Here is a 12,577-nt window from a genome sequence, read left to right on the forward strand (position 1 = left end):
AGTTCTCCTTCCCATGCTGGCGTAGACGCCTGATTGCCAGGTCAGCATATAAGGAGCTCTTCCACATCCGATCATCTTCCCCTACCACTAAGAGAAAGTGTCCTTCTGCTTTTTCAATGGGGATCGTGCAAGGAGAATTAGCAGGATTGGTTGGGTCATCCAGAGCTTCAAAAACATCAAATACACCAGCGTCAGAGACACTGACCTTGTTCATATCAAAACGCAGCCCAGGCAGAGTCATATCACCGTAATGGAGGTCTGCAACTGTGTTTGAACTACAGCCAGAGATAGAGACAGCAGCCACGACTTCTGGCAGGAAGGTGATCATGGAGAGTGCTAATTCTGCCCCTTTTCCAGTCCCAATCACTCCAACTCCTGGTCCTTTCACCTTCAGATAAGATAGGGGGTGGAGAAGAGAGGAAGAAAAGAATAAAGGAAGTATGCATTACAATGGGATTAGCCATTAAGTGACTTTGGAGTTGTGTTACTAAAAAAGGGAAAGGTTAGGTTAATTATTGATGTGACCTGCTGGAAAGCTACAGCCTGGGCCCAAGCTCCTCTGTCTGTTTACTGTCTTATTTTTCAGAGACACCAAGAGCTGTCAAACCCCACAGAAAATCTCAAAGGCAGGCACAAGATGTACCATCACTTGATCCTCACCTGGGCCCTACTGCATCTGTTGACACAAAATTTTTCTCTTTTTCCCAAAACAGGTAGCAGGAAATTCAAGCACATGTGTGTCTCAGGCAAATAAAGTAACCATACAAATTGCTTTTGAAGGATGAGGTAAGTAGCATTTAATCTTGTCTTTTTCTAGCCTGGAAAGTAAAACTGAAAGCAGCATCCCAAATCATTGACTCCATTATTTCAATGACTGTTGAGCAGTTTTGTATCATCCTCCCTAAGCTAACAGCTTTTATTAAAAAAAAAATTACCACCACTGCTCCTGTTTGGAGGACATTCCAGCACTTCACTACCCTAATGATCAGCAGTGTTTTAGTTTCTAGCATGAATTTATTAACCAGACAGTTTGTGCTGGAATAAATTCACTCTCAAAGTCATATGCATAGCCACCTATGCAGGGTCTACAATTTTCCCACTATTGTGCCTAAACCTGCCCAGCAGAAACTGATACTCCAAAAAAGAAAAAAAAAAAAAAAAAAAAAAAAAAAAAAAAAAAAAAAAAAAAAAAAAAAAAAAAAAAAAAAAAAAAAAAAAAAAAAAAAAAAAAAAAAAAAAAAAAAAAAAAAAAAAAAAAAAAAAAGTCACCACCACTACTTGGGCGTGACTGCTGAATCCTCCCTTCTCCCAAGAGATCTCTCATTACACTCACTTTTGGGTGACGCTGCAGGAATCTAGCTGCCTCCTCAAAGTACTCCAGTTTGAGTTCTTTCATGACCTTAGGAAGATCTTCAAAGTCAAAATATGGCAGAGAAAGAGCAGCAAAACCACGGGTAGCCAGGAGACTGGATCTAAGTTCAATCAAGCCTCCTTCGTCACCATACATGTCAATCACTCCTGGAAAGGGGCCATCCCCTATATTAAAAAGAAGTGGTACAGAGGACAAGTTAACAAACAGGACACTAAAAACTATCTGGTGAAGAGTGAACAACAAAATATAGAATGCTTAAGACATTTGCTATTAATGCTCATTACTTTTCCATTTGCACAGCAGAGATTAAGAGAACCAGCGCTGTATCCCATTTCAGCTATTTCAAACTAAGAATAGGTCCTTAAATGCCTGCAAAAATATGTGAAGTTAGACTTTTTTTCTTTAAAAAAAAAACCCAGAACAACTGTTCTAAATGTATTTTTCAATGGTCTTAACCTCCTGCCTTCAGAACAATCATACCCTAAGTCTGCTATTTTCCCCACAAATATGTCACATCTTAATTAACAAAGTGCAAGCCCACGAATAATGAGCAAAGAGCACTAATCCCTCAAAGTCAATTCTACAAAACTTACATAAACTCCAGAATAAACTGCATTGAGCAAAGCACAGCAAAGAGACACCCACTGCTAAACAAAACCAACCGGACTTACTAGCTCTATCTCAACATCAGCACTGTAACACTTGGTAGGAGAACTGCTACTGCAGATGTGACAAGACAGAGGGTAAAACTGAGAGCTGTATGGGTGTGGTTACGCGTGCATGACTGATATACAGATAAAGGTACACATACGTGTGTACAATTTGTCCCACAAAACTACAGAAATAATCAGAACTGCAGTTTTAAACAGCCATGTGTTTACAGCCAAGGTTGTGTTGTACCATGTTTGTATGCCAAGCCAGCAGATCTTAGGTTAAAAGGCTAAGGATACTACCTTGTGAAGTTATAAAGACCCCAAGCAAGCAATTTTTTTTTCTTTTTCCCTGACCACGAGATGTCACCTCTGATGTACCTGGATCCAGCTTGCTACAACCATCTCACAAAAAGGACCCGCTTGTGCGAGAGAGTGCGAACTCTCTGACATTACCTGTATGCACTAAAGAAAAGATCTCTGACTTAGACACACTTGAGAAAAGGAAGTTTTGGACAAGACATGCTAGATGGTGGAAACCTCCTAAATCAAACCATTAGGAAGTCAGAAAGGGAATGAACCATGCTTTTGGGTTCTCTCTCTTTCAGTTACGATCTTTTTTTTCACAGAAGTTCAATACTCTTGAGAGAAAATATATTGGGATAAATTTATCATAATGCCATGATCAACAGTAACCTTTGGTTAACAGCAGTCAGCCTACGTGGCTGGAAAATATGTAATTCATTTATCTAGAAAGCCCAGAAAGCTTTCTAGCAAGAACATGTATTCAGAACACAGGCAAGCATGACTGTTTCTCTCACGAAGACAAACTTAAACTTATACAAGGATCCTGGACTACCTTCCTGAGTGCCTACACATGCCCAAGTATAGTTTCTGCATAGCTCATTAAAAAGCAGGATAAAATGGGCTAGACAACTTTACTACCATTTAAAAACAAAGAAACAAACCCCCACACCTTTAACTCTTATGCCTGAATTAAGAATTTTTTCATATTAAAATTACACCATAAGCCCACTCACATCATCTCACTTTTACTAAGAATGGTTCACATTTAAGAGTCCTATCTTAACAGTATCTTAACATTTTTTTGTCCCTGGAGCAAAGGAAGGTAGTAATTACAGTAGTAATCCCATAACTCGATGCTCCATCAAGAGGGATGCCAATATCATTTAAGCAATGACTCCAGACTTTTCCACACTATTACAATGCCAAACTTTCTAAGGCAGAAAATACAATTCTATCTTGCAGATCTCTGGATTTCCACTGAGCTCAGCAGAAATCAAACTCATCCTCTAAGGCAGGATTGCAAAACAATCACGTCTCAGAGATGGAAAATCCAGCACGCTGACTAAACATCTGATATTCAAAGTTCAATCTCTGTTGTTGTTTTTTTCTTCGGTGAACTTTGGATCCACACCTAAATAGATTTAAAAAAAAAATTGGTTTGGAAATTCACTGAAAACAATACCTAATTGGTGTAGCGATACTTACAGGAGTTGCCGAACCAAGTAGATTTAAATTAGAGGTAATGTGGAGGGCAGTTCCAGTAGCATAACAGTCAGGAACTACAAGAAGTTTAGATCATGGCTAAAGCATACAAACGACATCACTGGTGTAAAGTTTTGGTTTCCGATACCACTAGCAGACCATCAGAATATCACACCTCATAAAGCACAACCATTCCAACAAGCGGAAGAGGCAGAACTTGCTGACAGATCTATTTTGCCTGTTCAGCACAAAACTAACACAATGACTAACTCAGTGTTGGCTCCGATGTAACAGAGGGGGAATAAGTGTATTTTCTAGAAGCTCTTCTGTTGCTTTGCTTACTGGCATGTGTTTAAAATGGACGAAAAATGCCTCTGATTCAATTCTACTTAGGGTAAAATCCTCGGGACATGCAGCACAGTCTCACACAATGAAAAACGCATCAGCTTTTCTGAACGTTACAGATCCTGGTAGACCAGAACATTCAGCCTACTGGAACACCGCAGACAGAGCACAGCGATGTAGTAAACTCTAGAACCCCTGTTCTGCTTTAACTCCTTCCCGTCCTGCGAGAGCCGCCTGCCCCGTGCCTCCGAGGAGGACCAGGACACGCACAAACCGGATCCTGTCCCGACAAGCACTCGGGAGCATCTCCGTAAGGTTTCAAGGAAAAAAACCGGCCACCTGTCTGCAGGAGGGCGTTCGGATCATGACGGAATACGGATTCCGCGGGTGGCAGATGTATGTTTTTGTTCTGCGAGACCTTCCCTGCTCTGGTCAGAGAAACCGGGGGGTTCCGCCAGCCCCGGGGCGAAAGCCTCCGGCCGGGACACTCACCCGGCGGCAGAAAGAGGGAGCCCCTTACGACTCCTTCCTTCAGCCGGATCCTCCGCACGCCGGGGGCCGTGAACCACCTCTCCACCTCGGTCTTAGTCACCACGGGCCCGGGCATGGCACCCGGCGGGCTGTGGCCCTGGTGCACCGACACCTCCACCTTCATCGGGGCATCGGTGCTGCGGGGAACGAGCCGCTGGTACGGCCGCTCCATGGCGGCGGGGGAGAGGCTCCAGAAGAGCCCCATGGGCTCCACGCCGGTGTAGTCCCCGCCCTGGGAGGCGTCCGTGCCCAGGTGCAGCTCCCCGCGGCTGTCCGCTCGATAGTGCGCGCACGACTGGAAGAGGCAGCCGCGGTCACCGGCCGCCAGGGCCCGCAGAGTCACCGGCTGCCCGGGGCTCAGCCCCGTCACCCGCGTCTCCACCCGCTCGTCGGCCGGGCCGGCGGCGGGGGACACGGCCAGGCTGGCCGCCCGCTGGGGCGGCCGGGCGCGCAGCAGGGCCCGTGCCGGGGCGGCGGCAGCGGCGGCGAGCGCTCTCCACATGGCGGCGGCGGAGGCTGCGCGGGGCCGCCGCGCCGCCCGCAATATCGGTACCGCGGCCGCCGCCCCCTCCAGGCGGCCCCAATCGAGAGCAGAGCCCCTCCCCGCCCCCGGGAAAGGCCGTCAGCCTCGGGGCGCTCCCACCTCTCCCAAACCATCCAACCGACAGGAGCAGCGAGCCCGGGAAAGGCCGCCAGCCCCGGGCCGCTCCCGCCTCCACCAAGCCGTCCAACCGAATGAAGAAGCGATCTGTGGGCAGCGGCTAAGGTTTCACTTTAATCTATTACAAACACAGGGAATGTAAAAGCCTGCCTGCCGCACGGGGAGCAGCCGAGGCTGGATGCGGCCCGCGCGGGCTGTCGGGCACTGAGGGGTACAACGCGTTGGGATACACGAGCGCGAACTCGCCGGACACATCCAGCCTTCCCCTTCAACCCCGCGCCTGGGTGCCCAACGTTACCGAGGATCCCCAGCGGGGCTGACAGCTCACCCGCCCGCCCCGGTGCTCAGAGAGGACTAGACATGCAACCAGAGTCCGGCTCCGGCACAGCACGGCAGCCGCCCCATCGCCCCTTCCAGCCCGCCTCCGCCCGCACAGCACCCCGCGCCTCACGGAGCCGCCGAGCCAGCCCCGCAGCCGGACTATTTCCAGTAACTTTTGCAAGCAGGCGCTAAGAGAATGTACAGGCAGGGAGACGCTACCCATTAACAGCGCTGCGGACCTAGATCGGATACCCACAGCCCAGCTGAGGAGACCCCCGCTCCAGGATGACTTCCAATAGGGCCGGGTTTGTCGTTTTCTCATGCTTACAGACGTTCAAAAACTGTTTAAATGTCTTATTTCTACTGCATGTGCCCAGAATGTCACATCAGGCTATGGGCTGTTGTTGCCTATGAATGGGAGATTTGCTACCTGAGGATGCAGACGCGGTATTACTGCTTTTCCTAAGTGAAATCTTAGATATTGTTAAGGCATTTTAGTGCTGTGAGAGAAGGGGAATGAGCAATAAAGGAGAGGGAAGTGCACAGGAAGAACAGAAAAAATACTGGAGGCAGGAAGAGAGAACTGCTGCTTCCAGAAAAATTAGAACACTGGAATGAGAACACAAAGCTGGCTCTGGTAAGGGCAATGGCATATATTTCCTCTGAGAAAGCCAAGGTACATTTTCACCCCAGTTCTCAGCTTGGGTAAGTTACCTTCCACTTAAACTGACATTCAAAGAACACCTAGCCTTACCACATTTGCCTTCCACAGCTTTTAATCCTATACTACACAGAACAGGAGGCCACAAACCTCTAACCAAGGTTAGAGGAGGGTGTAAAAACAAAGCAGCTTTCATGGTTTCGCCTGCTCTCATCTTTCAAGAAACCCAATAGCTTATTCTCTGATGTTCCTTGTTCTCATTCTGAACCATTTAACAAAGCAATCTTGAAACACCAGCATCTTCATCTGTAAAGTAACCTACTTCACATCACAGCTTACTGGATGTTCCAGATGGCTTGCCTGTGAGGTGTTTGTGGAAGAAAGCTTGGATCTGCTGCCAAGCATCTATCTGTGCCTCACAGTGTGCCTTGGGCTCCCCTCCCCACTCCACAGGTTTGCCAACTAGCAGGTGCATCGAGGCTGCACACATTGGGAAAAAGGGAGGTTCAATGTAGTGCCCTGCTCTAGGATAACAGACTATCTCAGGCTTTTCCTTCCCATGAGCTTGCAAACGTTTGCTCCCCTCAACTGCAAAGAATTCGCTTTTCCAGTTGCGGTCATCCTGGCCAACAATGAATAAGAAGCGACACTCGGCCTTCTCTAAAGGGATAAAGCTTTGCTGGTCAGGCCCTTCTAGTGGGTTGCCCAATGCATCCAAAATATCAGCAATCCCGGACTTGCCGACCTTGATGCGTTTCAAATTGAAACTAAGAGGTGGAATGATGATGTCCTTGTAGCGGAGCACTGCACCCACATTTGCCACTGAACCGTTGATAAGGGCAGTGGCTGTGATGCCCTTTAGGAAGGAGGCCATGGAGGTGCACAGGTCACCACCCTTCGAGATTCCAAGCAACCCAATTCCTGGACCTTTAACCTGGAGGTGAGAGAAGAGAAACCACAAGCAATGAACCATAGCGTGCCACTTCTTCAAGATGTTGCCACGTTTGCAGCCATGTCTGTCCCAGATTTGGACCCCAAGTACAGGCATCTAAGGTCCTGTGCACAGGGCCCACATCTGAGGGACCCTGGGCACTGCTCCATGCTTGATTTATGGTCCTAAGCCCTGCCAGGACTGCAGCATCATCCTAGCAAAGCTACTTTGCAGATGTGCAGCCCCAAAGTCACTTTGCCTATAAGGCAGCTGAGGGAAGAAGAGGGAAGGAGAAGGGAAGACTTCTTCTACAAATGGTTTCTTTCAGTGAAAACTGCTCAAAGTCAGCAGTGACTAAGATACTGTCATCACTTATGATAACGTATTTTTTATACTCAACCACTGTCTTTGGTTTCCTTATTAAGAAGATAACATGGTGTGGCAGCCACATCAGCTGCTCTCCCACTTCTCTAGTACACTTGGTATCTAACTCACAGGAAGCATTCTGAGGTAGCTTACTCATTAAAATGTATCTTAAAAAAAATAACCTATTAAACGCATTTTTCTAAGAGAATTGTCCAGTCCTCTGGAGTCCATCTAGAATAGGTTACCTTCATTTTCTTTTACACAAGGCAAATTAACTAGAATAGAAAAATTAAATGACCTTACAGGGTATTGAAAGCCTCTAAGGATAATGGAAGAAAGTTGGCTAATACCTCAACTGCTTCAACATCCGAAGACCCTTAGGGGCAAAAAGGCTCTGAGATAGCATTGAAATTTAGTATCTTTCATATCTTATCACCAGTGTAATATGCTTCAAACCACTGACTTTGAAACATGGGAAAGGAGAAATTAGAAAATATGGCTGAAACTTTGCAACCCATTAAAAACACAATGAGGGGCTCAGTGAAGATGTTAATGGAAGGCAGTGGTACTGCTCCCAGGGAAAAAAAAAAGGCAGGTGGAAGCAATTTCCAGATGTTTTTGGGCAGAGAAGTGGCACAAGCAGTTAAGGTTAAGGCATCTGAAAAGCAACCAAGACCTTTAACATTTACTCATCTTTCTGAGGTTGAGGAACTTATTTGTTTTCATTCTCCAGAGAAACTGCTTTGTGCAGTTCTAGCTATTGTCATGCACAGCTGCTTGCAAGGAGATGCAGAACCAAGCAGGTTCTCTTTAAAGAGGTGTTGACTTAGAAGAATCCCTAAGTGCACAACTAGCTACTAAAACTCACACTCACCAAATAACAACATTTGGAGTGATTCTAACAGTGTATAAAATACACAGCAACAAATGTGTACTGGTGGACTTCCTTGAGACTTGTATCACAGAAGGTTACCATGTGCTCCACAGCTGAAAAGGACATTAAGATCTGCAGGACATTCTACAGAGCATAAACCTAAAAGCCCTGCTGGAAGTCAAATAAGTCTCCAGGAAACTAGCACCCTAGTTATGACACTGGGTTGAATGGAGTAGAAATTACCAGTATGTGACCTATGTGTCAGTGTTTCTCCTGGCCACTTCAAAAGGAAGAATTGGAATAATCTGCCAGAGAGCCATTGTAATGGGAATTAAAGATATAAAAAAAATTAATCACAGCCAACTTAACAGCAATGCTATTTTAAATACAGCAGCCCTGCCCCATCTGCAGTCTGACAGGACCTAAATAATGATAGTTCACTGTAGTGAGTCAATGAACAAACCAACCTGGGTGTGTTGCAACATATAGTTTACAGCTTCTTCAAAATATTCCAGGTGGAATTCCTTCATCTCTTTGGGAAGATCTTCATAGGCGTAGTAAGCCAGAGCCAGCACAGCAAAGCCATAGTTGGCCAGCAGGCATGCCCTGTATTCAGGGAGTCCTCCTCCAGTTCCGTATAAGTCAATAATTCCTGGAAAGGGGCCATTTCCTGTGAGAGACCACATAACAGGAGACATTAACCCACAATTCTTAATTTATATGCCAATATCATAGGCCTGGGAACATGTCTTGATAAAAAAAGAAAAAAATCTAAAGCAGCAGAACGGCTGTGCTAGTTTTAATTAAATGGCTGCAATGCTTCAAGATTAAACAAGCCATCACAAATTAGCAGCCCTGCTAATGTTTTGGATAACATCAGGGAACGTGTGGCCTGATGAGGAGGGGTCTTTTGACAGTCACAACTAGTTCTCTGTATCATGTCAATGCACTGCAAAGGTATCAAGCTCTGCTTCAGTATCAAGCTCTTTTCAGAAAAGCCAGGAGGCTTTTCCTTGCTGCATTTCTCAGTATCCAAAAAATTCTCCTCTTCTGATGATTTCAGCTTCTCAGTTTCAGTGTAAATGTACTATGGCCATTTATTCTGGGATTAAGAGAAGTATTTGAAACCAACCTTGCTAACCCTGGTAAGAGAAGCTTTACATTAGGTTCATCAGGGGATAAACTCCAAAGCTGAGAGGGATTGCAGCAAACTGCTAAAAAAGTATGGAAAGGAGGAGGACATTCCTGCTCAGGAGGGAAGGTGGGGCTTCCCTCAGGTGTCTGCAGACTAACATGGAGAACATGGGCAGCAAGCAAGAAGAACTGGAAATTCATCTCCAGCCTCAAGGCTACAGCACAGTCAGAGCCCAGGACACTGGCTAGGACAGCACGTATGATTTTAGTGCTATCATGGAGATGCTGCCAGGGACAGACAGGGAAGACAGGGGAAGGCACATGATATGTAGAGATGCTCTTTGAGTACATGGGGTTCCAGAGGCATGCTCTGTGAAAGCCTCTGGATCACAGGAGAAAGGAGAGCTGGGATGTGGCAGTGGTGCAGCTGCTGCAAACCACTCAACCAAGGGTTGAGCAAACCTGTCTAATGCTTTCCCTAATCTTCTGCTCACAAACAAGGAAGAACTGGGGACAAATGTGGCAGCAAAAGGCAGCTTGGATTGCCTTGGGCTACAGCAACTAGGATTTCAGGATCTGTGGAGAGGCTTGAAAGGGAAGCAGCAGCCTTAAACTCTATAGTTTGGGAGAGCAACCTTCTACTTACTCAAAGAATTACTAGGTGAATTCCCTGGAAAACAGCCAGGTAGAGGAAAGGTATCTTGAAGACTGGCTGACACCATCTCCCACAGCATTTGGGAACAAGAAGGGTATTATGATAAATGCCTTCATGTCCAGTAAGAATCAATTAAATAAACTCACATGTGCTTCAGCACATATAGCTGCTCTACGTGAGCAGTGTGCCCAGCAGACCAAAGAGGGTTGGGCTGATCAGACTGCTCCTTGAGAAGTGTCCAGTGCCAGCTGGCGAGGTGAGGCTCCCCCTTGTCCTCAAGGGAAGCCTGGACGGGGTCAGGCTCTGGGCCTGGGAGCGCGGGGCCAAAAGCAGAGCAACACCCGTGGGAGAAGGAGCCCGGCACGGCCGGTACTCACCGGGGGGCAGAAAAAGCGTCGCCCGGATCCTCCCCTCTCGCACCGGGACTCTCCGCACCCCGTCCCGCAGGAACGCCCGCTCGTGCTGCGCCTGGGCCAGGAGCCGCCCGGGAGGCTTCCCGTGGCCCTCCAACACCTCCAGCTGCAGGACGAAGGGGCTCTGCACGTCCCGTTTCACCAGCCGCCAGAAGGGCTTCTGGGGCTGCAAAGCCCAGAGCAGCCCCATGGGCTCCAGGCCGGAGAAGCTGCCTCCCGGCAGCGCCGGGCAGCGGGCGAGGTCCAGCACCCCGTCGTTCCCCGCCTGGTAGAGGGCACTGGCCTGGAAGAGCTCTCCCCTCTCGTCCCTCAAGGATGTCCTCAGTGTGACCTGCTGTCGCGGGCCGAGGCCCTGCACAGTGATGGCCAGCGGCTCATCGAAGAGGCTGCGGGTGGCGGGCGAGAAGTGGATGGAGGGGGACATGGAGGCAAGTCCATGGGCGGAGGCTGTCGCGAGGGTCCACGCGGGGCTGCGGCTCCGTGGGGCTGCAGGCGTGGGGCCGGGCCAGGGCAGTCGCCTCCGCCAGCCACGGGAGCTGGCCCGGCGCAGGGAGCGGACAATGATTTGCCACATTGTCCCGGGTAGTTCCGCCTCTGGGGGCGGATTCCGGGGCAGGTCCCCTCGGAACCGAGTCCGGAATCGATCCCGGAATGCCGCTGTAATGCTCCGCAGGGAGGAGCAGGGCGGCAGTCCCTCGCCCCGCCTGCCTGCTTCCCTGCCGCCTTGGCCGCCGACTCTTCCCCTCCTCTTCTGTCTTCCCCCCGCCGCCCTTCCGGCTGTGGGAGGGCTCTCTGCCAAACTCCATCGACTTCTTGAGACCCATCTTGGCTCCACAGAGCTCCTCGGTGTCCCCCCGAGCTCCCCCGGGCCGGGCGGTGTCTGCGGGAGGGGGGACGTGCGGGGCAGGACGGGCAGAAGTGTTGACGAGCCACCGAGCAGAATCGCAGTCGGGACTCACGGCCCGGGCAGCGAAGGGCCTGTGTGGGACCGGCCGCACAGAGATGGGGCAGCGCGGAGCTGCTGCCCGCCGGCAGCGACCCGAGTAGGGCCGAGCTGTGCTCTGCCGCTCAGCCGAGAGAGCGGAGCGCGGGCCAGCCCCAGCTGGGGCGGGGAGAAGCCACACCAGCACCCACCCGGCAGTGCTTCGCCTCTCCTTGCCGGTTCTGCCTCTGTGTTGGTTGTCCCAAGGCATGGGCAAGGTGGCTTATGTTTCCACCAGGCTCTGCTCAGCTGTAGAGCCAGGTGAATTGGGAAGGATGGTTAGGATCCTCAGTGGTGCAAGAGGGATGAGGAGTGAGTGCTTTCACAGACTCTTTAGGTAGGTCAGGAAATATCTGGCTCTTCTAGTAATGGATTTTGCAAGACTTTAAAAAAGAAGGCCATTCAATCCATCTTACCGAGAGCTGGATCTTCTGATCCAAAAGCAACTGCAGAGGGACAGCTGTTTCCTTAGGCTCCCAGACTCTTCCTGTAGATGCAGGCAGGGGTGCCTCACACTCTGAACTCCTCATGTCTGACTTAGTGGTGTGAAACAAGTGGAAGCATCTGAGGGAATCCTGAGCATTGTCCTTTTTGGAAATACTAAGTGGTCAGAGGTATTGGACAGAGTCTCAGCAGTCTTTCCTTTCCTGTGGAGATTACCCATTCTCTCCTAAACAGATAGGTACTTTGTCATCTGGCATTTGGTCATGCTGTATGGTGTCTGGCCCTCAATGTGTGGCAACTACTCCTGTCGTTGAGAAGAGCAGTCCTTGGTTTACAATAGTGGATTTGATCACCAGCTTGACCACAGGCTGGAGCAGATATTAAGGGAAAAGGTCCTGGAAGTTTCAGCAACATTCCTTCTCCTCTATGCTTGGTGACACAAGAGTGGAAGAGTGAAGGTAAGAGGGCTATCTTCTATGGTGTGCTGTTCCTACCTGGGCAGCCCTTGATCCCAAGCTTCTACAATCTCAAGGTTTCACCCTGGGATGAGAGAGTGGTCAAGCTGCAAACCCTGCTTCTAACCAAAGCAGAACAAATGAGTCCATGGCTTTCAAATCTCAGTCCTTTATTACAATTCTCAAACCAATAACAAAGATTAAAATGTTCCACATCATGTGGGAGAAGATCACAATGACTATAAATTCAGCAGGAAGTTTTTTATGTTACAT

The 12,577-nt window shown here is 48.8% G+C and overlaps 2 protein-coding genes across 5 annotated transcripts in view; both read right to left on the reverse strand.

Moving 5' to 3' along the window:
* DNAL1 (dynein axonemal light chain 1) overlaps nt 1–4,714 on the reverse strand; it is a 38,018-nt gene extending 33,304 nt beyond the window's left edge. For all 4 annotated transcript variants that reach the window (XM_027879598.1, XM_027879600.1, XM_027879599.1 and 1 more), the window contains exons 1-3: nt 4,369–4,714; nt 1,334–1,536; nt 206–388 (exon numbers count right to left, since the gene is read on the reverse strand). In XM_027879598.1, coding sequence (XP_027735399.1) covers nt 206–388; nt 1,334–1,536; nt 4,369–4,612 — 630 coding nt within the window. In that variant the 5' untranslated portion in view covers nt 4,613–4,714. The remainder of the gene's footprint in view (nt 1–205; nt 389–1,333; nt 1,537–4,368) is intronic.
* A 1,430-nt stretch (nt 4,715–6,144) lies between these two features.
* On the reverse strand, nt 6,145–11,015 carry LOC114055466 (acyl-coenzyme A thioesterase 1-like). Its single transcript, XM_027879595.1, has 3 exons — nt 10,388–11,015; nt 8,689–8,891; nt 6,145–6,984 (listed from the first exon to the last, which is right to left on the reverse strand). Exons 1-3 carry the CDS (start codon nt 10,995–10,997, stop codon nt 6,379–6,381), a joined length of 1,419 nt encoding a protein of 472 aa, XP_027735396.1. The 5' UTR covers nt 10,998–11,015; the 3' UTR covers nt 6,145–6,378.
* Between the last annotated feature and the right edge of the window lie 1,562 nt (nt 11,016–12,577).

The sequence above is a fragment of the Empidonax traillii genome, unplaced genomic scaffold (genome assembly GCF_003031625.1).
Source record: "Empidonax traillii isolate 1590-97213 ecotype Southwest subspecies unplaced genomic scaffold, ASM303162v1 scaffold56:size2478089, whole genome shotgun sequence".
NCBI lineage: Eukaryota > Metazoa > Chordata > Aves > Passeriformes > Tyrannidae > Empidonax > Empidonax traillii.

Bases quoted from the DNA above. Each gene is read 5' to 3' on its own strand.
- LOC114055466 (XM_027879595.1), bottom strand. From the start codon at position 10,997: ATGTGGCAAATCATTGTCCGCTCCCTGCGCCGGGCCAGCTCCCGTGGC. The intron at 8,892-10,387 runs GTGAGTACCGGC...GGTCTCTCACAG, and splicing joins GACGCTTTTTCTGCCCCCCG to GAAATGGCCCCTTTCCAGGA. The intron at 6,985-8,688 runs GTTGGTTTGTTC...TCTCACCTCCAG, and splicing joins ATATGTTGCAACACACCCAG to GTTAAAGGTCCAGGAATTGG.